Source organism: Pagrus major, chromosome 17, assembly GCF_040436345.1.
Source record: "Pagrus major chromosome 17, Pma_NU_1.0".
NCBI lineage: Eukaryota > Metazoa > Chordata > Actinopteri > Spariformes > Sparidae > Pagrus > Pagrus major.
In genome coordinates this window covers 20423311-20451279 of record NC_133231.1, presented here as the reverse complement: position 1 = coordinate 20451279, position 27969 = coordinate 20423311, and the positions used below count along the sequence as shown (strand labels likewise).

Here is a 27969-nt window from a genome sequence, read left to right as displayed (position 1 = left end):
ACTGTACATTTAGTCATTTTGTACTCCATATACTGAAATATAATAAAGTTGCATGACATTTGTTATGGGCCTAATCATACGTGATATCATGATATTGTAGATTTAAAAAAATATGTGAACTTCTAAGTTACTTTTCACATATGACATATGATCACTTTTTAACAGTTTTACATTATTAGTGTCATTTCAGTGAGAACCCTCTGACAAGAAAGCTCTCTCGTGGAGACGTCATATAGTGTTTTTATTATGAATTTTGTAATGTTTTCTGACAGTTCTCAATAACAATTAGTCAGCATAATCCATGTCATCATCGTATCAATAATTACAGGTAATGTTTCGATAGTAACATAGTAATAATATAAGTTATTAATCAATGCAATGTTTATTCCTTCTTAACATCACACTCAAAAACGACAGGCTTTATTTACTGACAGGTTTAGCACTGCACATTGATAGGCTACACAGACAGACAGCAAGAGACACAGAGGGAGAGGTGAAGGAAAGAGGCGGGAGGCAGGAGGGGAAGGTGAGGAGAAGCACACAGTTGTACATTCATTGAACCAAAGATAATTTATGGAGGGAATAAAAAGAAGAAAAAAAAGGTTTTGAAATGTCAAAAAAATGACCTGGAAGCGTGAGAGATAAAATGAGTGAGACGTATCTAAGCATCACAACAATGTGCCCTCCTTTTTCTGTGATTCAGATATTGACAAGTTCTTAAATTACAACAATATTACACACAAATTAAGAGACACTCATCAAGCCAGGGATTATCATCCTTATCACTACTACTATTATTATTATTATTATACTGTTTTCTGGTGCTGTAAAGGTGATTTACTCAAATGGGGAAAAGAAAATCAGAATCTGCTCCCTCGCAAAGTGTGCAGAAAAAGAGTGGCTGCAATAATAATAGTAATAACAATAATATCATAATATTCATCATTGTATGTACAGAAAAATTCATTACAATCAATACAATCAAAACTGCCCAAGCTGAGCTGACATTCTGGAAACAGCAGGGGTAGCGTCATGGAGTGTGTTTGTGTGTGTTTTCTGTGTGTGTTTGCATGTGACGTCTTGTAGTTATTGTAAGAGCAGTGTGCAGTGAGTGAAACAGTGCAGTGAGAGTCACATTCCAGCGGTCACTGTGAGGGGAGGGAGTCAGAGGTCTGGTTTATTGTAGATGGTGATGTTTTGTCATTTAGTGGCACAAGCTGAAACTTTGCAAAGACTCCAATTTGGCTGAACACCTGGAGGCTTTTATTCTCTTTCAACTTGTGTAAATTATGAGGTGTATGGTTGATAGTCCTCAAATCTTCTCATCTTATCATCAGCCCCATGTAAAGTATAGTCAGGAGCTGAAGCGCTAAAGTAGACACAATACCAAAAAAATACCTGCAAGCATAGTGGATTTTAGTTTTTTATGAGTGGCCGTAATGCCTGACCTCACTGTCTTCACTCTGGTTGAGGAATATGCGGCGAGAGGATGCAAAGACGGAGGGAAGAGCTTGTGCACAGACTTCTCGAGTCAGTCTAATAAGGGAGTGCGGAGACGTGTCGGGATCAAGGCTTTGTGTCTTTGCCTACAGATCTGTTCAAGGCCGGCATGTTGTGGATTGTTTTCATTTTGTAAAGATTTCATTCTGTGTTCAATAACAAAAGATAGAATACAATCTTTTTTTTTTTTTAAACAAAAGTAGTCTCATTCAACCAGTATTACACTATACAGACACATTACCATCTTGTGATTTAGAACTGGTGCACCACAAACAATTTTGGTGGGGTTTGCTCAGGCGATTAAATTACATTAACTGTATACATTGTGCCATTGAACATTTAGGTGGAGAACAACAGCCCATTGTTGGCTATAGGTCACATATGGCGTTGAGTGTCAAGAGTATTACAGTGACTGTGTTGTGCGTAGTGTTTGTAAGCATACATTCCTTATACTAGTGGTGTCAGCAGTCGTTGATATTAGAAGTGTTGGAGTGTGTGACTGGTGATCCGGTTTGTGGTTTCCATGAGAACTGGTGCAGAGACACGTGTGGCTCAGTAGCGGCGGGCGTTGCCGTCCCTCCCCTCCTTCTTGATGATGATTCTCTGGTCGTCGCTGGCATCGTCAGGTGACTCCGCTACCTCCTCGTCCTCCTCCCCCTCCCCCTCCGTGTCAGCAGAGATGCCCATGCGAGATTCATAGGACTGTGAGAAAGAGAGACGTGTGGATGAAAACAGGAGGTTAAAGACTAATTCTGGCATTTTTGAACTAAAGTCTAAATGACTAAATGCTGCAGCTGGAAGCCAGTACTCGGAAGTGATAGCTATCGTGTTTGAACACCAAAGTCACACAATAACACAAAACTATCTAACCGATTGAGGAAGGGCAGACCAGCAACTCCTGTCTTCTGTGATGTAAAATTACTGTCTTTGTCAATGGAGTTGGGTAGCTTTGAACAGAGTGATATACTGTAACAGCTGTTTTCTGATTGCATAAAGATTGTTATTCTATAGAAAGAATCGCTACAGAGATAGTCCTTGGCAATGAGTAAGATCGTATATGTAACCAGAAACAGAAGTCGGATCCCTCTGTTCAAGGCCACCAGACTACATTGACAAAAACAGCAATTTTACTTTACAGAACAGCACAATCTGTTGTGTTATTGTTTGACTTTGTTGTTTAAAACACCAACAAACTAACCAATCGAGGCAGTGATGGATGAGCAACTTTTGTGTTCTGCAAGGTAAAATTACCAATGATTTCAATGGAGTTTGGTGGCTTTGAACAAAGCGATATAACAGCTGTTTTCTGGTTAAAAGATTGTTATTCTATAGAAAGAATCCCTACAGAGATAGACCTATTTGTTAAAGAGTAAGATCCCTTTTGTAACCCGAAACAGCCGTTGGACCGCTCTGTTCAAGGCTACCAGACTCCATTAACAAAAACAGCAATATTACCTTTCTAAGATGTTACCTTACAGAACATCTAAATCTGTTGTGTGACTTTGGTGTTTAAAACAACAACTCTCCGCGAGGTAAAATAACTGTTTTTGTCAATGGAGTTTGGTGGCTTTGAACAGAGCGATATAACAGCTGTTTTCTGGTGCAGCAATTCCAAAACTTCTTCTATTTCTCAATTAGACCCCAAAATATGTAAAAAAAATAAAAATAAAATAAGGCCCAGGTGTAAAAACACCAGAATCACCGTTTGACAGGTGTGGTCATTTATTACGATCATATCATTTTCAGGTTGATAACTTTGTTTTTTTTATACCTCCATAGGATTGACGATGATGGTGAGGGCAGAGTCATCCCATTGGCTGCTACCCTCCTTAGCCCCGCCCCTGGCACCCTCGCCACGGCGATGGATGGAACGAATTCGGAACACACCAAGGATCACCATGACAACCAGGAAACCCACACACACCATTATGATGACGGTGGCTGCTCCTGGCACCACTGTACAAAAAACAACAAAAACACAGTGATTATTATGTCATAAAACAATCTTATTGTTGACAAATTAAAATAACAAAACCAACAATGTATTGACTCTACAAGTATTGTCTGGACAGTGAAAGCCTGATGTAGCGTATTCCTCTGTTGCCCTGTACTCTGAGCTCCATTGTGTTTCAACAAACATTAAATACACAAGTGAGCCACATCATTGCACTTGGTGAGAGGTTCCTTATTACAACCAACTCAAGAACTGCAGTTTATTTCAGCAAATCATCTTGTGTTCATCTTGCAGTGAAACTTGGGAAATGAAACATAATTACATATATATCGGAATTTTTAATGAGAGAGAAGGAGTAGGTGCCATTTTGAGGATTTTAATGTGGCAATTATACTTTTTCCCTAAATAAGTCTGGCACAAATGAGAGAATTTCTATGCGTGTCTTAATACATGTGTGGAGAATATCTTTAAGGATTAACAGCATGAAGTGGGTTTGGGGCTAAGTGACATTGACAATGTAGGGAAGTCCTTGAAAGGACATTTTTGTTCAGTAAACTTCTCTCTAATTTTCCTTCATATCCAATGGGAATCCAAACTGTTTTCCTCTCGTTGTGAAGTTTAAACATATGTTGACCCAATTCATGAGTTAATTAGAAAAAATTGCCCCAGTCTAAGTATTAATGTATGAAAAATAGCACAATTATCTGAACTAACCAGCTGTTTAAGGGTACATTTTGAATCTAGTATTTGCTGTAAGACAGAACATTATTCAACCTGTTAATCCTATCAGCTGCGTAGCTGCAGTTACTGCACATATGAAACACCAGAGGTGTAGCAGGACATTACACAACTATTGATATCACTGCATTAAAGTTCTGCTGCAGCCATTTATCACCAGTAGGTCTCTGTGGTCTTTTGATTTGGGTTTGATGGTTGTTCTTTGCCCAAGGCAACTGAAGAAGACATTAAATTTGAGGTTGCAGCTCCCAATCTCTGAACTCTCCCTTTGGACACTGGAGTTTTCTTGCGAACAAACGTTAAAGTTTGGTTTCCAGTGTTACACACACAAAGTCACTGTGGGTGTGTTGATCTAACAAATGTGTCAAAGCTGATTCTTTAAGTATTTTATATCCTGACATGTTTACATCCACAGTCACTGGTGTGCAGTCTTCTGGTGCATTGCAGCATATCATTGCCTGTTACTGCCACCTGTTGATCAGTGGAATAGTGTTACATCATTGGTAGGCTTGTGTGTCACAGCACATGTGTGCATGTGTGTGCATGAGATAAACAAAGCATGAACCCACTCATAGAAAAACAGCTCCATGTTGCTATTTGAGGTCTAAAGCTTTAATAACATAAAACAGTGCAAACACCTTCAAAAAGCAGCTCAAGATATTGGACTTAGCTACTTATTTATTTTCATTTCTATCAATTCCTTCTTTTTTAAGATAATCTTTTTGGCATTTTTGCCTTAATTTGATAGTCACAGTTCAGCAAGAGACAGGACACAATGTGAGGGACATTGTGTAAAGGTCTCTGGTTGGGAATCAAAAGGCGGACGTTGCAGCCATGTGGTACGAGCCCCAACCATTAGGCTACCCTAATCCATCACTCTTACATTGTGACTGTATTTTATATCTTTCCTTTGAGTTTTACTGTGACATCACATTACACCACTGTTCTAGGAAGGTGCCGTAATAACAAATGTAACAGGTCAGGAAAAGCTGATGAGAGGGAAATGTCACCTGAGTTGCGGTGTGGATTGGGCAGGGTGTGTCCACTCAGCTCTCCAGCATGGTGGGATGGATGGAGAAACTGCTGCTGGGAGGCCAGAAGGTGGGAGGGGTGGTACAGACTGTCCAGAGAGTGCAGGAAGTTCACCTTAAAACAGAGAGGAAGCAAGAGTGACCTCACTGGGTTTGTGGCTTGAAGAATATGGTACTTAAAAAATCCAAGGTTATGCATATTCTGCTCCGGTCAAGAAGTTCCATGCTCAAAACTAAAGGATATGTCTATCTTTCTGTCAGTCCCAGAGGTGTTGTGTGAATGATGAGTCCTCTAACCTCCAGAGTCAACTCATTGCTGGTGTATCTGCCATTCATCTCAGAGCAGGACAGGCGGAACCGCCTCTCAAAGCGGGCTGAGCCTTTGGCCAGTCGGTAGCGTACTGAGCGAAGGACGTCCTCGTACACAGAGATGGATTCAGCACCTGAAGGAGCACAGAAACAAAAGAGAATAGAATAAAAAAGGAGACAGGGAGTCAATACTGAAATGAAAACTGTGGACACAAGGAGGAGGAGGAAAAAGGAGTCTGCAGCTATTTATTGACAGATGGGAGTGGCTGTTTGGGATGGATCACATCACTGTTTGAGGTCATTGGGAATCTATCATGACTTTTAAAGAACTGAGTGAAGAAGTTTCAAAGGCCTTGAAAACCTAGTTTCAGTCATTGTAAATGATTTTGCTTTCCTCACAGTTTTTTAATTGGACCCGACTCATCGGAAGAAGGCGATGTCACCTATTTAGTGATATTTGAATCTAATGTGATGACATTCATGGGGCTGTTTGCTTCTGTCTGTTAATCAGTTCTGATAAAACCACATCCACACGCTCCTGATGAAGCAAAGTTTGAGTGATTGTTAAACTAAAATGTTTTTCTGACCTTTAACTCTCATTGTCGCTCATCAAGTTATGAATATTTAATGTTATAGTCATACTTCAGGGGCTTCATAAAGAAGAGACACAAACAAACAACAGCAAATTATTAAATCCAGATTCTTCAGACATATTTTGTGGCATCTGTTTTATGTTGTTTATCTGCAACTCATTGTTATTGCTGCCTGTCTTTTCCAGGACAAGATAATTCTGATGTTGATGATGCTTTCTTAGTTAGAAAAAGGAGTGGTTTTCTATGACAGTTTTAAAATGTGCAGAACGTCTTCATGCAGAGTACCTGTGATGGCAATATAAGCTGTGGTATTGATGATTTCCAGTCCCCTCTCTCGCACAACATCCATGTCCACCAGAAGCTCCTCCCTCTCTGGGTTTAGCTCCTCCCCCAGTGGCTGGACCTCACAGCCATCCAAAGTGTGAGCGACGGCATCGGACATCAGAGCTAAGAGGAGGTGAAAGGAGACAAATGAGGACTTCATTACCCAAATTTAAGGAGCAAAGGAGGCAGACCACAGATGGTCTCTCATTTCCTTATACAGAAAGTGGTAAGAACAGGTGATATGAGACAAAAAATCTCTTAAATTAGCTCATAGATGAAGCACTGGGGTTACTTAATACCTGACTCACCTCCACCCTCCATCCCCTGTGCAGCCGTGTTGACAGCATGAGACAAGGAGCAGACGATCCGGAGCTCAGGGAAAAGGGGGACGCCACGGGGGCCTTCAAACTCAGGGGCAGGCCGGGCCAGATGAGGGCCGACGCCGGACAAAGAGATCTGAGGGGCGTCAGGCTGGAGGACCACCAGGTATCCTTCCAGCTGCTTGAGGGACAGGCAGCTCTCCTCGTTGAAACATCTGGCAGGGAGGAAGGAAGTGTGCGTGTCAGAAAGACAAAGGAGATGTGAAAAATGTCATTGGTTTGATCACTCAGCTGTCTGCGGTGTCTGTGGGAGCAACTTTGCAGTTTTTCTGCCATGCAAGCCATCTGGCTCTTAAGATTGGTCTACCACTTTGGTCCAGACTAAAATAACTATGAAGCTATTAAATGGATTGCCATGAACTTTACTGACTTTGGTGATCGCCTGGGTTTTCCTCCAGCCCCATCTTGAGGTTGGCAATTTTGTTTTCCAGTGAATCCTCAGGGTGAATTAAACAACTTTGGTAATCCTTTCAATATTTTTTTTACTGATTAGCATTGCACCTCTACAACATCGTCAGACTCACAAAGGACAGTTTAAAAAAAAAATCTAAATCAGTGCAGCAGAAGCAGAGATTATCCCACGCATTCTTCCTCCTTATCACAACCCTGTCGACCTCCAACTGTTCGGCTGGAGATTCGGGTGAGTTACGCTCGTGTCAGCTAACGTAGCCTCAAGCAGAGAAGAAGAGCAGGCTTAGTGAGGTTTAGTGAGTTCACTTCTTTTTACATCAACACCCTGTTTTCAAACTTGTCAATTTATCAGACTTTGCGCAGCTTTATCTGGAGCTAAGAAAATATTTTCATGCAACTTTCTTTTACACATACACGGTAATCCCAAGTATAAGCCATTGGTGAAAACATCAGCCATAGTTTGGCATTACAGCGTCTCCATTTGTTTTTTTGGAGCCCTAAGTGACCATATTTGGATGAGAGGGTGGAGCTGGGGAAGATTTCCTGATTGGATCTGACAGTGGTAGCAAATTGTAGATCATAGCGCTAAAGCACACCCTGCTTTATCATCTATTTTACTCTAAATTGACCCTCTGCATCCTTTATACTTTGAGTTACAGATACAGATGATCTTTTATTCCATCGGCTATTGGCTTTTTAAACAAACTATAACCTCCATGATCTATGGTGATAGTGCAAGTGATGTGGATCTCGACTTGTTTATGTGGCTGATGTATTATGTATTTGTGTGTGACAACTGTCTGTATAGCAAATTGCCCCACTGGGACATTAAAGTTTTACTCTACTATACATTTTAAAAAATAACATCATGCTGTACTGCAGATGACTTGAAATTAGTGATTGAGACTATAAAGTCATCAGGAAACTGTTTACTGATGTGATAAATCAAGTTAAAAGTAAGGTCATTTTCTCATAAGCTTACATAGAGTCAGACTTCTTTTTTGCAACCAGTATGAGTCGCCCCCTGCTGACCATTATTAGCTGTCTATGGGTAATCCCAAAAATCTGTAACCAGACTTTGATGTGTAAAACTGGCTCAGTTCCCCTTTTCATTTGTCATCTAGCGCCATCATCTGGTCAAAATTTAGATTTGTCCAAACTTTCCACCAGCCTCAACTGCACCGTACATGTTATCAAAACATTAAAACATTATACATGCTGAACACCATTATTCTCAGTGTTAGCATCCTGATGTTAGCGTTTAACTCAAAGTACCACTTGCATGCCTTTAGACTCTCAAATCAGCAACACTGTGGCTGAGTGACTAAGGAAAGTTGGCACGATGATCGTGTACAAAAAGCTCTAAATCCAGTGCAGTGTTTTCTCAATGTAGTTCCCTAATTTCACCATAACTGTGGCGAACAACGGCTCCGTTGCGACACTGGAAATAGCAAATGTCAAACCCCAGTAGCTCTGCTGTTACAAATTTAATTTTCCTGCCAGAAAAGGGAGAGCAAATCAGATTGATAACAGGCTGCTTACATATATTTATTCATCTGCACTATAATTCAGCATCGCATTTGAAAGGGGATTAAGCAAAGTGTGTGCAAGTGTGTGTGCGTGTGTGTTTGTGTGCATTTGTGTGTTACATTTCCACTATCAGAGTGAGCAGCTGCTTCTATCGGCCTCTCCAGAAGGGCCTGCTGTTCAGCCATCTGGGTAACTCCTGGCCACAAATCAGTCTAATCTTCACACACGCAATAAAACACGCTGGAGGAAAAAAAAAACTCTGGTACACTTGAGCTGAAACCAAGGGAAAAAAATCTGTCCATGACCTTGAATTGCTGAGATCTTAAAAAAAAAAAAAAAGTAGGTGGGGAAAACACCCTCCAGCACCGACTTGTAGCCTGGTAATCATCTTTATCTTATAACCATTCGACAAAAAAACAACAGCCCCTAAAGACAAAGACAAGAATATCTGCACAGCCTGAGAGTTTGACGAGATCTGATTTGTCATCATGCAGCTAGTTTAGGTATAAATACACAATATAGCACGTAGTATATGCGCTCGCTGTGCTTCCCAGGGTGAATTAATATTTCATCAGCTAAAAGTGACTGCTAAAGCCAGAGAGCCAGCTCGCAGTTGTTAAGCATGGTTGAGCACTGACCCGGAAACAGAGTTTGTGTGCTTTTTATTTTCACAGCCATGTGATTCAGTGTGATGCAGACAGAAGCAGGGAGTCAGGGATTGTTTAGGAGCTGAACAGCCTGGTGCTGTCAGTCTGTCCGGCACCATTAAGGATACAGAAAAAACATCTTAGCAGGAAGAGTATGTTTTTTCTCCAGGTGAAGGTGAGAGACTAACATGATGATGACAGATGACGGCAGCGAAACAGCTTCTCGAAGTTAATCCTTCAACAACCTGAGTTACTATAAAACCAGGCTGATTGAATTTTTCACCTCTGTCTTGCTGACTGAATGAGCAAGAGATAAGATATTCCTTGTTATCTCTTGCTTTGACATATTCTCTATATAATCACCTCTTTCATGCTGCACCAGCTCTTATCACCACTGAGGCAAGGTCCATGTTTGATGAGTTCAAGAGGAGGCGTCAGAGGGTGCGCAGCGGCAGAGTGTGAGATCTGATTTGACTGCTGCAGAGTGACTCTCAGATTCTCAGCAAACTGTTAGCAAGTGTCTGATGGATGATTTGTGACTTACAGTGTGATCATTTATATTTCCTTAAGTCTGGTTTAGTTAGTTTCCTGCATTTCACAGAAAGACTTTCAATCAACATAAATGAGTTAATGTGAATCAGCATCTCCGCCTCTTCTATAGCTGAGCTCATATCTATTCGTGTTTATGTATGTGTGTGTTTTTGTACCTGAGCGAGGTGGTCAGTTTGAGGGGTCGGACTCCGGGGGTGGCGAAGCGTAGAGAGTTCCTGTAGGTGACCTGCTGCACCGCACGGTTAAAGCTCTCAATGTCGTCACCCTCCAGCACTAAAACTGACTGGCTGGGGTTCACATGGACCTGCAACGACAAAGAACAAGCTTGAAGTTCCCATTCATTTACATAAACACATCATGTTACCAAGGCTCCAAAATACAAGAGAATAAAAGAGAAAGGGAAACTTAGGAAAGGGTTAATCTCCTTGAATCAACAGCAAAGAAATGATAGCTTTAGCTGAAACACTATTAATATAAGTCACCACTAGAGGAGGTTAGAAACACATCTGGCAACAAAACAATTTGTGCTGCAGTTGAAGTCTTATTTCTGTCTTATACAATAATCAGGTGTTCAAATGAAGGTTGAAACATTGCATTCCAGTGACAATCATGCTCTTTTTTTAAAATCGAGCTGCAGTTATATATATTTGTAGCGTTGGACTGTTCTCAATTGCATCACATAATTGCTATCAGTAACCCTGTCTGGCTCTCACTCGCTGAGAGGGATGCTGTTTTTCTGGGGGAAGATCACTGAAGACTCGGTCGGAAGGGCTGACTGTTGCGGTGACTTTTCCAACAACACAGCGACAAAAACATGTGAGTTAAAGTTTTCTTGCTCGAATTCACCTCACATGATCATCGCCAGTCAACTGCGGGAGCCGCCTGGCCCTACCACATTACTGTTGTTTGGTCTTGTAACTTTGTCTTGTGGGTTGAAGTGTGGGACATTTCTCTTTTTTCCGGCTTTTCCATTTGCACAGAGGTCGTCTTGCCTCTGTTGTGGCTCTGTTACTACCTTCCCTGGTGGATCAGAGGCGGAAGGCAACAGTCCCCAGTTTATGTCAACTGATGTATGTCTCTATTTAATATAGCATGTTTTTATGCTTTGTGTGTGTGTGTGTGTGTGTGTGTGTGTGTGTGTGTGTGTGTGTGTGTGTGTGTGCACACATATGTGTGTGTATGTTTAAAGGTCCTATTTGTAACAAAAATTGATTTTGGAGCCTCATTCCCAACTCGTCAAAAACTGACCCGCCCTACAATCCCACAGAGTATTTGACGAGTTGGGAATGAGACTCAAAAATCTACTTTCTAACAAATTTGGCCTTTAAGCTTGCTGAAGCACAAATTGCTCACTTCAGACAAATGCGAAGCGACTTGACTTTTAAAATAATAAAACACACTGAACTGTGACTTCAAAGCTGCTTGCAGATATGGAACAAGCGATGATGTGTATACTGTATGATAAAAAAAAAATTGAGATTTCAATTTACAGGGGTTCTCAATGCGGGGATGTTTGCATTTGGATTTCTATGATTGGGCTCTTTCAGTCAGTTAAATGAGGAGCTATATCTGAACCCATAGATCTTAAACTCAGCAGTAATACACATTTTAAATGAGGGGTGTGGTATGGTAAACCAAATTGTTTAAGGGTTATCCATAATAAAAAAGAATTGAATACACACACATTTGTCATACAAATATGAATTTCATGCAATTGTTCATATTATTCTTAACACACTATTGCTATGCTATATTACTTGATTTAAGTCACTAAGATCTTTGGGTGAATTCTATTTTGTAAAGAGCAATTTTTGAATAGTTGGTTATAATATTGTATGTTTTGTATTTACAGTTACCTCCACCAAGTAGGTTATTAGTTTTCTCCCATCTCTGTTTGTTTGTTGGTTTGTCAGCAGGATTACACAAAAACTACTGAACGGTTTTCCATGAAACTTGGATGGAGGATGAGTCTCAGCCCAGAATAGAGCCCATTAACTTTTGATGCGGATCCGGATAAAGGAAAGGATACAGAATTTTTTTCTCACTGTAGTTTACATTGTGAGTTTGGGCATTTTTCGACATTTTTGTTAATATCTTAGGGAATAATCAATGGATCTTGATGAAAAAAAAAAATCAGGCATAATTAGGTGGCTGGTATCTATGAGTGAGATGCGGATTTTAATAAAAATCCCGATCTAGCTGATTTAGATATTTTTAACAGCCACTGCATGGTAACAAATAAAGGATAGAAACCTGCAGCTACCACCAATGTGCAGCTATATATATATATATATATATATATATATATATATATATATATATACATATATATATATATATATACATACATATATATATATATACATATATATATATATACATATATATATATATATATATATATATATATATATATATATATATATATATATATATATATATATATATATATACACACACATATATCCCCTAAAGCAAACACTGTGTTTGGTTTATTTTATTCTAGAAAGTAATTTGGTTTTGAAGATGGCTCAAAATGTTTGGTGAATAAAGCACGATGTACTAGAAAAGAGTGGTGCAACATGGTTTCATTTTGAATGTCTGAGACAAATGTTCAGTGACTCATTACACATCCACTCTCTATAGTGAGGCAGTCTTTAGTTCTCTGAGGCTTTACCTTCATGCCAGAGCCCAGAGTCTCCAGGTCTCCGAAGTCTAGGCCCTCCCTGCAGGCGTACAGACACTCGACCACACTGTGAGGCTCCACGCTACCTGGACGCACCGTCACTCCGGACAACAGGCCGTGGTAACCACCCACATACTTCACTAAACACCAGAGACAGTCCAGCATGAATACCACACTAATATTTCAATATGCAAATATTGGAAACAATGACACAGCAACATCAACTCTGCCACTGACAACAGCATGAAAACAGGGAGGTCACCTGAGTCTTTACCCTCTGGGATGGTGTTGTTTAGTATCTCCTTCTGCTTCTCCTCAGGCTCTGCAGGGAAAAGGGGAACAGACAAAGAGAAAACAGTAAGGCACACAGAGGAAAATAGGAAAATGTAGTGAGGTATGAAAAGAAAGTGAGAGGAAGTGCCAGAGATTGACAGGAATAATGAAATATATAATAATAACACCAGCAGGCACGAGTGAGAAAATGCAAGCAAGGAAAAACTGTAGATGTTATTCAAAAATGCACCATCTCCTCATTATCCAGCAGCAGCTGTTGCCAAGCAGGCAGCAGAGCGACTTCCAATGTGGAGTGAAAGGCTGTAAATATGTGTGTGTGTGCGTGTTTCACTGCTAATTGGCAGCCAGAGTTTCCCAGTTTAACCAGCGGTCTGGGTATAAGTGGCTGATAGCTGTCTGGCCCTCGTGTTGTTCTGCTGCCCTGAATAATTGATAAGTCAGTTATATTATTAGCCCTCAAAGACAAAATGCATCAGGAAAATTAAGGAGTGGAGTGAGGAAGCAAAGGGCGAGACGTCTCGGACGATTGTCTTAAGGTGCCTTGTGAGGGTTTATGAGTTGCTGGTGCTTATGCCAGAAAATGTCAGCCTGCTATCTTTGTTGATGTGTGTCTCTGCTCTGCTTGCATTCATTTCTGTCAAAATCCATCATTAAGCTGGGATAAAATGTATGTCAGTCATGGATTCACTGAAGATGAATTTCTTTACCCCAGCAGGCGCCGATGAACATCCTCTGGCGGGGGGCGGGGTTGGGGATGGCTCCGTTGTCATGGATGAGGGCAGGGTCGAAGGTCACGCCATCGACGTACAGGGTCACCGAGGGGAACTGGACGCTGAGTGAAAGATGATGCCACTCACTGTCACACACCTGTTTGACGGAGATAAGATGAGGTCAACGTGAGACTGAACAAAGGAAACAGTTGGTGGTCAGTATTCAGGGCTCAAGACAAGAACCAGTGGTACCAGTGCAACCAATGAAAATGTGGAGCTGCACAGATTTTTGGGCGCATGTGCAAACAAAACAGTCACACCCTGGAGCCCTGGTATCAGAAGAAGTATTTAGATCTTTTACTTAAAAATGCGAAGACAACGATGTGAAAATATCTAAACAATCCAAATCCTGCATTCATACTCGGGCTGGACGATATGGCCTTAAAATAATATCACAATGTTTTCAAGCTATATCGCAATACAAGATATGGATCTCAATATTTTGAAATCACCTCAAAAGCACCTCATTATTGCTAAGACTGGCCGACAAAATCAAATATCAGGATATCCTTCACCAAATACCTCGATCTTGATACTGCGACAATATTGTAGGGATGACTATTGACTAAATATTCACACAACCCCACGAGTTTAGTCTTTTATTATATGTTGCATTTTACAAACTGATCTTGTTTCTTATACTACATCTTAATCTGAAATGTAACATGTTACTGAAGCAGTCAGACAAATACGGTGTATGGATGTAGCCTACTGTCATACACCTGTTTGACGGAGATCTAATTTCCACTGGACCCACCACTTTGTTGAAAATGAGCGAAACGAATTGAACAGCTCGTTATAACAAATGTTAAGTTATTAAATGAAAACGCTTTCGTCTCCATCAGTGCCTGCTGAAACTGGCTGCTGCTGATTCTGGTGCGAAATTAGCACAAAATTCTAACCTGGTATTTGAAGTACACTACAAACTACTTGAATTTTTTTCATGTATGTATTAATTGTGTGGACTTTCTCATTTGTTTCTTTTTTTATATTTTAGGGCAGTGATATTGGAAATCACTTGTGCTCTCTACAGTAGACATGATGTTGACATTGTGATGCTGTTGTAGCTGTAGATGTAATGCATCTACATCGGACCTTATTAAATCCCCCCTAAAATTGCACAGACCATTTCAACACAGACCTTTTGTCCTCACCACTTTGTAACACAAGGAGAAGCCCATGGTATATAGTACCATAAAATAGAAATACTCAAGTAAAACACAGGTATTTCAAAACTGCACTTAAGTAAATGCACTCAGTTGAATTCCACCATCAGTGTTAATCCCAGTACACATTTGTTTGAGCTTTCTCTATAGATATCAGAAGCAATACAAAGAGGAAAGATGGGGGAGTTAATCTGACATAGGGGCAGAAGAGGAGGACCGGGGTAATAAGATATCAGACAGACGGATTTGACAAATCTTCTCTGTATCAGCTCAGCATCCTTTAATCCATGCTGCCTCAATATGTCTGGGACCAGTGGCTTCAGTCAAAACAAACCCCCTTTAAAACCAACCCCCCCCCCCCCCCCAAAAAAAAAAAAAATCCCCACAACAAACAACACACACTCACACACATGCAGGTATATAACTTTGCCACATGAGCAATATTCAAAATAGGTCACTTGGAACCATTTTACATGCACATTTTTCTTGTATTCTGCACCGCTGCATGCATGAATCACTGTTAACCTTTACGTACACGTTTCGGATGACAAAATACAAATATGAGGCTGAGAACTGTGTTGTTTATAATTCATGTCAGAAGCATCTTAATGTGCTCGGATGAGATGTTGACACAGTCTGAATTATAAAGAAAATGAATCCCATTTTGTTTATTGTTGTCCTTCTTCCTGGGAACTAAATATCACTGAATTTAGTAAGAAAAGAAACCGTTTATCAGGATAAAATGAATGTTTTCCAGATAAATATATCATTTGAAAGTAGATGAAAGTACTTATAATGCTGCAATTGATGCTCTTTTGTTGTTCCCATGTTTTTGTATTACTGGATGATGTTGCATTGCCTCCATTTCAGCTTAATTTCAAGGTGTAAATACAGAAGAAACAAGTGCAAGTGTGAGAACATCAAAGCTCAGAGTTGCAGTTCCCACAGTACCTGCTCCAGTTTCCACAAGAACTTGACAGGCCGTGCGGCGGAGACGTCGGGCCAGTAGAAGAGAGAGAGGCGGCAGCCGTGGACGGAGAGGGAATAGTGGGAGAACGAGTCGTCTGCAGAGCAAAAGGAACAGAAAATAATTGGTGGGTCAGTGCGGTCTTGTCAAACCGTCTCAACTTCAGCAGGCATTTCCTCAGAGAATAACCACAGTGAGGAATAAAATGAGTTTAATATAGATTTTAATCTTTGTTATATCTCTCTCACCTGTGAATTTTGTATCCGTATTTACCGAAGGAAGCTCTGCAACCAACAAAGTCAAACAGTCATGTGATGCACGCGATATTCTGCCTGGCACAATTACAGTGTTTTACTGTTCTTCTGCTGTCCACTTGGCTGCTCAAGTGGAGCAGCTGGGTTTTAGTGTCTCTCTCAAGAGCACCTTGATACTATAGTAGTTCTTAAAACTAAAAACTTTTTTCCCTCCTGCTGTTCTGAGGATTTGAGGGGGGGGTAACCTTCTGGGAGTTTGCTATGAGATTGAAAAAGTTGCATTTTTTAACTTTCCTTACTGAAACTGCCTGCTACATTCTCAAAAACGCTCCTTTAAAGGAAGATACGGTGGTGAAGACATTGTTTTTTCATGCAATGGTCAAGTTTGAAATTTTAGGATATTTTGCTGTCAGGCTAGTGGAAATAAAACGTCCAAAATACACATTCATGTGTCCATTTTAGTTCAGATTTCTTTTCTGGGAATTTATGTAAGTTAGTGCCTATTTAATCATATTGCCAAATCAAAAAAAAACAAAATATCAGAACATTTGTAGTACAAAAAATCATCGCCTCACTGTTTCACAGTGACATCGACAAATGACACTTTTTACCCTGTTGTGGAATTTTACAAAACTTATCTTTAAAGGCTGTTTTCTCAAAATGAGTTTTTTTCTGAGACAGAAATCTCCACTTCAGTAACATTTGGGGCTGTCCCATAGACCACTTTTTTGGCTCTGGAGCTTTAGTCGTAATCAAAAGTGAATATTCAAATTTTCCGGTGGGAGGGGAGGGAGTGCTGCGAAAGACTCAAGAAGGACTTAGCAAGACATTTCTCTGTTCTCAACCAAGATGGTGGCTTTCAGTTTAATTAAAGGCATTGATTGTGAAGGATTCCTATAGTATTGTTGTTACCAGTGTTATTTGTTATTGAATAAAAATAAATTTTCCAAAAGGTTTTGTGTGTTTTACTTATGTTTATAATCCCGAACGGTTTGGTTTTAACAAGGTTTGATAACAGCTATTTTGTATTTTGCCCTTTATTTAACTGCATATCTACCTATAGAACAAATATCCGAATAGTCGAATATTTGGGCTGAGCCCTCGTATTATTTACATAAACCAAACTTGAAAGTTTTATTCCTATCTATATTCTGGAGGTTTTTACAGAGAGGTTTGTTCATACATCATGTATAGCCTGATTAATATTACATTGTATACCTCAAAACATGGCAAACATTGATTCTTTGAGGCTGCTGACAATATTCTCTGGTTTATAAATTGATAAAAAGAGATATCAAATTCTGTCTGTGAGAACTTTTGGCCCCAAAAATCCAGTATTGGTCGGGCTCTACATTTGCATATTTAAAAATAAAATTTCAGAAAACTTGTAATACAAAAAATACTTGTCTTAATGTCTTCATGATAATATCTATTAGGTAAAAGCTTTTGTTGTCTCCTCTAATATATCACGTACCGTTCTTGACGGTGCTGCACACAATCGTCTCCTCCTCTTTGCGATTTCCTCGGGTCTGAGTGGTCGAAGGCTGGATGTTGGCTCCACCCCTTCGCATCCACAGCTGCAGGGTGAAGTGGTCGCCCGATAACGCTGAGACGACCGAATCCGGCACCACGGCGACGTGGTTGGACCCGTTGAAGGAGAAGACCAGAGATGAATCAGAAGAAGGCAGAGTGGGCAGAGCGGAGGTCCAGTTGGCAGCAGGTGACGGAGGTGGGAGGAGGTCTACCTCACCTCTGACAGCACCTGAAGGAAACAGAGAGAGGATGTTCATAAGAAAATGATCCTGCCCGCTGAATATTCACGTTTTCATCTATAAAACAGAACTCACCACACAGACGTCGCACAGATCTGTCAGAGTAGCTGTCTCTGTCGCAGCCCTTCCCGATGTGGCCGGTCTGGAGCTCTACGGTGGCCTGGATGTTCCACACTGTCTCTTCACAGGTCTCCAGGTGCAGGCTGGGGAACAGGGGGATGCTCCCTGACCCAGGAGTGTACTCCACACGCTTGGTCCATCCTGGAAAATTTGATATGACACAATCATAACCTGACAGGGAGCATATAGTGCATAAACTAAGGCTTCAAAGACAACATTTATGAAGTATGGGAGTCCTGTTATTGCGATGAGGTTATTCGGTTAATCTGATATCGGTGTGTTGGTGTTATTCCAATGACATCATGATTAGTGTTGCTCCAGGACCATCATTTCAACTAGATAAAAGCAACAAAGTACACATTAGGAGTATGATGTTGTAGCGAGGATGTTGGTTTCATTGTGTGTGTGTGTGTTTCATAGGTGTTTTCTGGTTTTGTGTTGTCTTTTGCCCTTTCTCCAGTGTTCTGTTTCCCCCTCCTATTTTCCTGCAGTCCTCACCAGTTTGCTTTCCCTCCACACCTGCTCTTCATCTCCCTCTTTAGCCTTTCCCTCCTTCCAGTGTTTTTCCGTTCATTTCCCTCACCTATGTTTCTCCGCCTCACTCCACCTGCACCTCATCCCCCCCTTAGTTTTGTCTGTATTTAAGCCTGTGTGCTCCATTCTGTCTTTGTCAGTTCGTCCTGTGTGTTTCACTTGAGCCTGTTCCCACCAGTGTTCTCCAGCGTCACCCAGTTTTACCTCGTGGTATGTTTCTGTTTTTTTGTTCCTCTTGTTTTTTCCTGAGTTGTACTTTGCTCCTCTTGGTTGATACTTTGTTTTAGTTTTTTTGTTGTATTTTTGGGATTTACGCTTCTTGGTTGTTGTTTTTTTTGTGATTCTTGGTTTTTGGATCACTCATCTGGGACCTCACAACCTTTAACTAAATTGTAACACCACATTCGCTTTCATTTTTGTTTTCAGTTTACTGTTGCAATTTGGTTGGGTTTAGGCAGCTAAAATACTCCCCGAGCTGCAAAGCTTTGACATTATAAAAACCTGATTAGTCAGTTGCAATGACGGCTATGGAGCAACATTAATTATGATGTAGAAACAACCCCAACATGGCGACATCAGATTATGTGAAGTTATTCAGTCAGTTTCATACTAAAACAACTTACCTGACACATATTCATACAGTCTCTCATTCTCTAAGAACTGACAATTCAGGAAAAGAAATGAAAAGGAAATGGCTGATTTTCCCTTTTTAAAGACATAATTTATTAAAGAATGTTCGCAAGCGCCAAGAAATGTCAACTATGAGAATGCTTTTTCAGCTCTCTCTATCAGCACCTTCATTTGTAACTGGCTGCTGCTGATTGTGGTGTGAAATTATGACAAAATTAATAAATCACATTACGAGACAACATGTCCAGGAAAACTGTTTTTGTGCATTAGATAATAGATGCGATCAACATATACTGTTAAATCACAACCTAATACATTGGATGGACTGATCAGACAGATAGCAAGCTAGCTAGAATAGCCTGAGGTTTGCAGACATATTAAAGCTGCTGTAAGTGATATAATTTCAAATAAATAAGTGTGAAATAGCTCTATATCCCAACAGTAATCACTGTTACAGAGTGTTTGGTCACTTTATCAAATCAGGACGGAGTCTGTACATGCAGAGAGCAGGATCTTCCTGTTTGCGATTATCACTGCCTGTTCATGTGGTGACGTAAAGAGGAAGGACGGGTTTGCTAACTGCAAAACGGACAGGAAGTTAGCTAAGACAACAATTATAGCAGCTTTTCAGGCTGAAGTGTAGCTTGCTTAAGAAGTTTCTAATGTCTCCTTTTTTCTCTCTCTTTCTAAAATCAGATATGTCGAAGATTATTTTAAGAGATTATTTTCTCTTAAGCACTTATGTTCTTAGCACTTACGTTCCCACCACTTTTCTACAAAATAACACCCTTGAGGAAAAGAAGATCTTTCGTTCATCCCCCCAGATGAAATGTCAAAGCATCTGGTCACTGACATATTAAAAGGTAAGTAAAAAAAAAAAAAAAGAATGAGATCCACAAACCAGAAAGGCTGCCAATAAACGGTGCCTGCTCATCCTGCAGAGGAATCTAGTGTCAGGGGAAGTGTAGCAGTCGTATGTATGCTTATGTATAAATACATTATCACAGTTTAATTAATTGCCTCCCCTTGATATAACTTGGTGGCATGGCTACCGCTTTAAAACTCAGCTCTTGATATAAACATGCAAAGGTGAATCATCCAACCGGCAGCCCACGCACATTCCAGCTAAAAGTGATAGTTGAAAGGAGAAACAACAGATAAAGAGACTAAAACACATCTCCTGAAGCCTCATGAGAGTTATCCATATGTATATAACACTGTTTACCCATCCAGCCGGGTTTGCAGGACGGCTTGACCGTGACAACAACCTGAGCATCAGCCTGAGCACGGTTCTTTCCGCAGTCGAAGGCTGTCACCCAGAAGGTGTGAACACGCTGACGCTTCGAATCCAATGGTTCGGTGTTCTTAATGTTACCTAGGAGACAGAGAGAGACAAAGAAAGAAAGGACGAGGAAAAAATGAAACAAAGAATAAAAGGGAAACAGAAATAGACGGCGTTAGTCATCAACAACACACTTACGTAATTGAAAGCCCAGAACAAATGAAGATCATTGATAAAGCATCTCACGCCGCACGAACACATTAAAAAAACCCACTATCCTGCCCGGCGCACTATGTTCAGGATTAGAAAGAGATAAAGCAAAAACAGTGGGAGATGAATTGTGCAGAACAAGACGAAAACTGAAGGGCTTCTCCTGTTTTAAAGAGATAAAGGTAACAGCGAGTAACTGTGATAGGCTGACAGCGCTCAGCATGCCAGCTGTCAAACAATAGGTAAGACAGAAGATGCTGTGACATGGCGAGAGGAGAAACAGAAGGATGAAAGAGACGGAGGCAGCAGCAGAAGAGACAAAGTATGGAGAAAAAGAAAATAGACAATGACAAGCCCACAGCATCTGAACAAGGTTGGAACAAAAGGTCTCTGTGCTGCTGTGCCAGCCTGACCCAAAAACAGAAAGGAGCTGCTCATCCTCAATCCGCCAAACTCTCCAAGTCCAAACAGGGCGATTCTGCAGAGTCATCCTAAAGCAGGGACCCCCTCTGCTGCTGTGTCACATTACAATTGATCTCCCACCAGCCAGTCAATGAACACACAACCACAAGGAAGAATTTTGGGAATCTACGAGCAGGTAGGAACAAAAGGATGCTATATTAAACCAACCAGCTGCTGCGGAGTTTATGCAGAGGCAGAACAAAGGTCCGCCCACGCCAAGTCTATTTTAACATCTTTTGGTTTCTACCTGTGAGAGGAATTAAACACTCACTCTGTCTCAATGCAGACATCAATATCTCAGCAGTGTCTGCTGTGTGTGTGTGTGTGTTTTTTGTATAGAGGACATCCGCTGCTGAATACTGAACTGAATATTGAATTTAGTGATTCTACAGAGAGCTGATAGCACAGACGGCATAAAAGGAAAAATAAAGCTGTGACTGGTGGGGTTATTGTATTTCTGTAGCACAGAGAGAGAAATATTAATAGGTCTGCGACTCCCAACGCCCGCTGATTTAGTGCTACAAGATAAAACATATCTCACCATCGTTGTCAATAGCGAAGGGCACATTGGGAGTGATGATGTCGTAGAAGCAAATCTGGCTGTACTGCGGGGAGCAGTCGGCATCCAGAGCCTCCACACGCACGATTCGGTCAAACAGGCGCCCTTCTGGGACCGAAGCCTCGTAGCGACGCTCGACAAACACGGGGGAGAACTCATTGACGTCGTTCACACGAACATGAACGGTGGCCCTGAGGGGAGGAGGAGTGGGAAGCAAAACAAAAGCAGAGGGGGGAGAGAGAGATGGATGATTGTCACAACAGGAAGTAGAGATGGCCGGATGGTCTTTGTAGCGCACAGCCAGAGAAACCTCAGATAGAAACTGTAATTATTGTTTCAAACATTAAATATCTTCAGAGGACAGAGACGAGACTGACTTGTGGGATTTCTTGCTGTTGACTCCATCAGGTCCCTCTCCGCAGTCGTAGGCCTGGATGGTGAAGCTGTGCTCCCGCTGGCTCTCGCAGTCCAGTGGCTCCTTGGAGCGGACCAGACCCTCGCCGGTAGAGCGGTCCAGAACCACGGCTTCAAACTGGACCGACCCTGAACCCGAGGGGCCATTATGAACCCGGAAGCCACAGATTTCACCTGGAAGACGATGTGAGGGAGGAAATATAAACACAATGACTCCAAGTTCGTTTGTATTGTAGTTTTAAATAAATAGTCTAAAATATCCGGTCTAATAATACAACTTTGTCTTAACTTTCTTATGTTCAATGATTGAAAGTAGCAAAGCATATTCACTCAAGTACTGTACCTAAGCACAAGTTTGATGTACTTGAGGTACTTGTACTTGAGTATTTTCTTTTTGTTACTTTATTCTTCCACTCTACTACCTTCTGGAGGTAAATACTGTGCTTTTTACTCACTGGATTAACTTGATAGTTTCTAGTTACTTTTATTGACAATCAGATTAAAGAAAGCACTGATTCAGATAATTCCGATAATAAAAATGCTGGATATTCGACCTGATTATCGTTCGAGCATATTGAGCATTACATATATGCATACATGTAAAGATAAGCTTAATTTACTTTTATTTGTATTTTTAATAATTAAGTCCTTTAATTACCAGAAAATTTTGTTTCGATTCTTGAGTACTTTTAAGACTCAAGTACTTTTCGGAAGGTTAACTTTCAGTTATATTTTGAGTATAACTTTTGGGTACTTTTTACAACACTGCTGTTGTTTATCATTCTTTAACTCAAACACCGGGTCACCTGGGACAGGTTTCAGGTTTACTCTGTGTTCCCAGGATCAAAACCAAGCAACGTGAAGCAACTTTTAATTTTTAAGCCCCCCACCCGAGAGGCAATCTTCCTGAATGCCTGAGATCTGCAAAAGCTATTGGCTCATTTAAATCGGAGCTTAAAAAACACTGTTTACTGGGGCCTCCAGTAATACGATTCATAACTTCTTTGTGTAACTTTTAATTGGCTTACTTTTGTTTTTATTGTCTTATAAATGCAATTTCTACTATTTATTTGTTTATTTTTGCTTATTGTTTTGTCTTTGTATTGTCTTTCAATATGTATGTGTGGCCCTGTTAAGCGCTTTGAGTTGCTTTGTGTCTGAATGATGCCATATACATAAACTTGCTCGCCTATTCTTTTATTTTCCTTTGAATTGATTATTGTAGCTCAAGTGGCAAAGCCTGCCTGAGAGAGATTATACAACCCTATTTGCGCCGGCTTCCAGTTGACTTTCGAATTGATTTTTTTTACCTTTTCCTCATTATTTTTAAAGCACTCTGGATCCAGCAAACATTTCTGAGTTTGTGCCCAAACATACCTGCACTCAACCTTAGATCCTGCTGCAAAACTCTGCAGTCTAGACTCAAACATTTCCTGTCAGCGCCTCCTAGACTTTGGAACTTCCTATTAAAATTCATCTCGCTGCCTCAGTTATTCCTTGAAAAATCCAGTATTTTCTGTCTTTCTGTGCAATGAAATTTCCTCTTTTTATTGTCCCACTCATTGTGCTATTTTAAACTTATTTTTCACTTTTTCTCTGTGAAGAAGAGTGCTATAAAAATAAAGGTTACTGTCATTATTATAACAGCTACAGCAACCAGTGACATATCACCAGAAATCCAATCAGCCCACAGTCCAGTCGAAATGCCCACAGTTTGAGCAGAGAAGAAGGAAATATCAGCCATCTATCATTATTGAACTTATCGTGACAATTTATTCTTACATTCAGTAGATTTAAAGTCATATCATTCTCCTCAGGATATCAGAGGAGGGCAGACAGATATCTAGAGGGTTCCTTTTATGTGGCAATTATAATAAGAAAAGAATAAAATAGATTGCATTTGAGACTCAAAATAAAACCCTCAGTGTAGCCGCTTATCTTTCCCGGCTGACATATAGGTTGAAGGTAAGGAAAGTTCTTTGCTCAAACACCTAATTTTCTACTTCCTTCTTGACACGAGCCCAATAAATTTCAGGGAGCGCTTGAGTAATTCTAGTTGATCTATTATAATTTGACTGAACACGGTTATTTCCAGGAGCACGAAGGCGATAACCTTATTTCATCAGGCTGCAGAGGCAGAGCGCTGCTGAGATGAAGGGTTGAATTACACTATGATGGTCTAAAAATAGTGGACTCTGTGACTGAATACATTGCCTTTTTAATATTTAGACCGTCTGTTGGGAAATATGGCTGCAAATGGCAGCAGTCTGATAGCTCCAAACTTCTCTCATGTTTACTATTAAAGCCCGAGCGCGGCCTGGTGAGATAATTTTCAATTTTGGCTCGGCGAGCACTCGATTTGACCTATTTTTCACAGTTCTCTGGATGTTCACGGAATAGGTCAAATATTTGTGAGCATATTTCTTGCCAGCTCTCTCATCCTATATTCTTCCATGCTGTTTGTTGCTGTTGGTGTTACCAGCGTAGTGCAGTGGAGCATCTTTGTCCAGGGCAAAGAGAGGGGGGTTGAGCAGCACGGTGTTGTCGTTCTCCATGACGATCCCCTGGTACTCTGTCTCGATCCATGGCTTGTGCTTATTGGCTGAACGGCACAGAGAAGAGACCAAAGAGGCTTCGGGTTAAATGGAGCAATTAGAAGGAACCAACGTGTCTATTTTTAACACTCCATTATGGGCGAGGACGTGGTGAGAGTGTGCATGAGTGGGATAAAAACACAATGTATGCATGTGTGTGACCACGAAGACACTGTTTAATCACATTCACACCCTCACAGAATCTCCCCGTTTCTTCCTTTCTCCATGTAGACCTCATGTCAAACGCAACTCTGCACACCTCCCTGGTTGGCAGTGTAATTAAAGCCAGTCAGATTTCACCTTATCACACACACAGAGAGGTGTATTGCTCATATCAATCATGCAAACTGACCTGCCACAGGCGCCACACAATAGAAACACAGCCGAGTCAAAAAGCAAATGCCTGAGGTTTACTGTGAATTTAACCTTTAATTGCGGATTAATTATTCATCCTTGTGCTGAATGTTCTGTGCTGAATGATCAAAGGCCAAGTTAATGAGCCAGAAGGATGACGATTTTACACTCCAGCAAAGAGCAAAAACAAAAGCCCGAGTGCCTCCCTTCTGTTGTCCTCAATCTCTGAACGCTGAAGCTACAGAGTTTGAAATCAGACAGCGGCACAAGACTTGTGTTAAGCAATTGCTTTGTTGTCTACACAGTGAATTTTCCAGAAAATCAGACCGGAACTAATTTCAACGTCTCGTCTGTGAGGAAAGAGTCAACAGAGGAAAATACTGCAAGTTGTGAATCTGATCGAACTTTTATCTCTTCAAAGACGGGGCTGGGTATCGCTTGAATTGTTACAATTATAGAGTCGATGCAATACTTTTTTTGATACCTTAGCTTACGGTTGCACAGTGAATTGAAATATTATTGCAATATGACCGAGTGCAATATACAAAACACAAGCAATTTTTGGTAAATGTAAAATGTAACACAAAACATCATTATAATGAAGTACTATAGAGCTGCAGAGACGTCCTTACCGACAAATGTATTTTTCCATAAGAACAGACACCTCAACTAATTTTGAATCATATCGCAATTCAATTATTTGTCACAATAATCACAATATGAGTTTTTGACGATCTTGTACCATAGCTTGATACCTTTAATACCCTTTTCATACCAGTACAACTACTAAAGTATTGCATTTAAGCACACTTTGGAGGTATTTTACTTGAGTATTTAATTCTACTTTAAAAATCTATTCCATCACATTCCAGAAGAAAATATTGTACTTTGTACTCTACAGCATTTATTTGACTGACATAGCTATTAAATTAGCTTAATTTAAACCTTACTGAGTAACAATCAGTAATAAAAATCTAATAGTGTAATAATGTAATACAGCACTCTGAAAGAGGCCATTCTGCTGCATAATGAGTGCTAGTTGAATCTAAAATGGGGTGTTAAGCTGCTCTTTAAGCAAATATTGCTGATAAGACTAAAAAGTAAAACTTTCGATAAAGGACTTTTACTTGTAATGGGTTTGTCTTACATTTAGGTTTTGCCAGTTTTTGACCCGAAACAAATAGATGATTGATCGAGAAGATTTGACAGAAAATGATATCTCATGGTTTTAAATCATTTAAGTATTTTTTGAAGCAAGCTGACTCTCTTCAGAAGTGAGGATTTGCTGCTTTTATTCATCTTTTGTGATAATTCAGTAAACATCTCTGGGTTTTTGTACATTTGGTCGTTGAGGACATTAACCAGGGCTCCGGGGTGCCGCTATTTTGGTTGCAAAGGCGCCCAGATATCTGTCAAGTGTGACCACACATTGTCATTGGTCGCACCGGTGCACCTGATATTCAGCAAGTCAGATTACCAAATGTAAAAAAATACTTTTGTTACTGTTTATTTCTTGTTGTGCGCGCTGTGATTTAAATCTCTGAACATTTAGTCTTGTTAACAATCAAATCAAATTTACATAATTTGTTACATTAAATTAAAATGTGTTATTTGATGCACCAAAAGTTCATCTGCAGCCCTGTGAACTGAAGCTCTAACAGGCATTTTTCCCTATTTTGTGACTTTTTATAAATCAAATGATTAATATGGAAAATATTTAGTAGATAACTCTTAGTCGCAGTCCTTGCTTCTTTTCCTTGAGTAAAGAATGACTATGCAAGAACTTGGCCTGAATAAAACGCTCTGAAATTGGCAAAAAAAAATCATGATCACAGAATAAGTAAATCAAAACTGACCACGCTTTTCATGCTTTTGATGAACGGCCAAATTATTGTTGCTATCAAAAAGTGGTTGAGGGTCGATACCCAGCCCTAATCAGAGGTATTCATCGTCTCCTCTCAAGGTCTAGCCTGACACTGTCTCCTCCTCCTCCTCCTCTATTACCACAGTCCACTGCCATGTCTCTTTTTTGGTCATTTATCTCCCTCTCTCCGTCCCCTCGGATGATCTCCTCCCTCCCCCCCTCCCTCCCTCCCTCCCTCCCCTGCTCTGCTATATAGCATTAATCTGAGCATCAGGCCCGTGGATTACATCCGGGATTACAGATTGAGAGGCATCCCGTTCCATCTCTGTCTGTCTCTCCTGGCACTCTTCCTCTCTCTGTCACTCTATGGCTCCACCCACCCCTCCTCGTCACACAAACACATATGTATCTACACACAAATGCGCCGGTATCTCGTGCTTTTCTTTTCCCCTCATGTCACCTGATCTCACGTACCACCACCTCTCCACCACCACCACCACCACCTCCTCCTCCTCCTCCCTCCTTATCAGCCTGCGTCTTTTCGGCCACGTCCTCTCCTGTCACAGCTCCTTCTCCTCTGTCTCTCTCCCTCCTCTCTCTGACACCCCATCTCTCCTTCAATCTCCTCGTCCTCCTCTACCTTCCTCCTCTGACATCCTCCCTCCACGCTGTCTGTCTCGTTCGCCTTCGCCCGGCATGATAATCATTGGAACAATGATGTTGAATCAGAGTCACGGTTATCCTGGATGATAAATCTGCTACGGAGGAGGAAACAGATTTATCATCCTCTCAGAGTCACAGCACTGGCGAAACAGGCACACATGCACACACGCCGGGTCACGCAACAGAAAATGTGGAAACATATATGTGATCATGAGGGATAGAAATACAGTCATCAGGAGCATTTCAGGGCAAAGCAGCCAGATCTGCGTGCTCCCATGGCAATCTGAACCATCATCTCAACACTTCACAATTAACAGTCGAAAGGATGAGGAACTGACCTTTGTTGCCATTTGCAACCGAAGTCAAGCAAAGGAGGAAGAAGGAGAGAAAATTCATTCTGTCCAT

At 40.7% G+C, this 27969-nt stretch overlaps 1 protein-coding gene across 1 annotated transcript; it reads right to left on the bottom strand.

Annotated features, from left to right (window-relative positions):
* Positions 1-224: 224 nt before the first annotated feature.
* On the bottom strand, positions 225-27969 carry clstn3 (calsyntenin 3). Its single transcript, XM_073485325.1, has 18 exons — positions 27903-27969; positions 24569-24691; positions 22053-22263; positions 21658-21866; positions 20388-20537; positions 17954-18139; positions 17581-17868; positions 15837-15949; positions 13657-13816; positions 12918-12977; positions 12647-12795; positions 10125-10273; positions 6758-6984; positions 6411-6572; positions 5521-5666; positions 5203-5338; positions 3272-3456; positions 225-2202 (listed from the first exon to the last, which is right to left on the bottom strand). The coding sequence occupies exons 1-18, from the start codon at positions 27967-27969 to the stop codon at positions 2053-2055; spliced, it is 2871 nt and encodes a 956-aa protein (XP_073341426.1). The 3' UTR covers positions 225-2052.

Excerpts from the sequence above, each read along its gene's own strand:
- clstn3 (XM_073485325.1), bottom strand. The coding sequence starts at position 27,969 with ATGGACAGAATGAATTTTCTCTCCTTCTTCCTCCTTTGCTTGACTTCG. Across the intron at positions 12,978-13,656 it reads GTTCATCGGCGCCTGCTGGG|AGCCTGAGGAGAAGCAGAAG; the intron begins GTAAAGAAATTC and ends TTTTCCCTGCAG. Across the intron at positions 6,573-6,757 it reads ACAGGGGATGGAGGGTGGAG|CTCTGATGTCCGATGCCGTC; the intron begins GTGAGTCAGGTA and ends ACCTCCTCTTAG.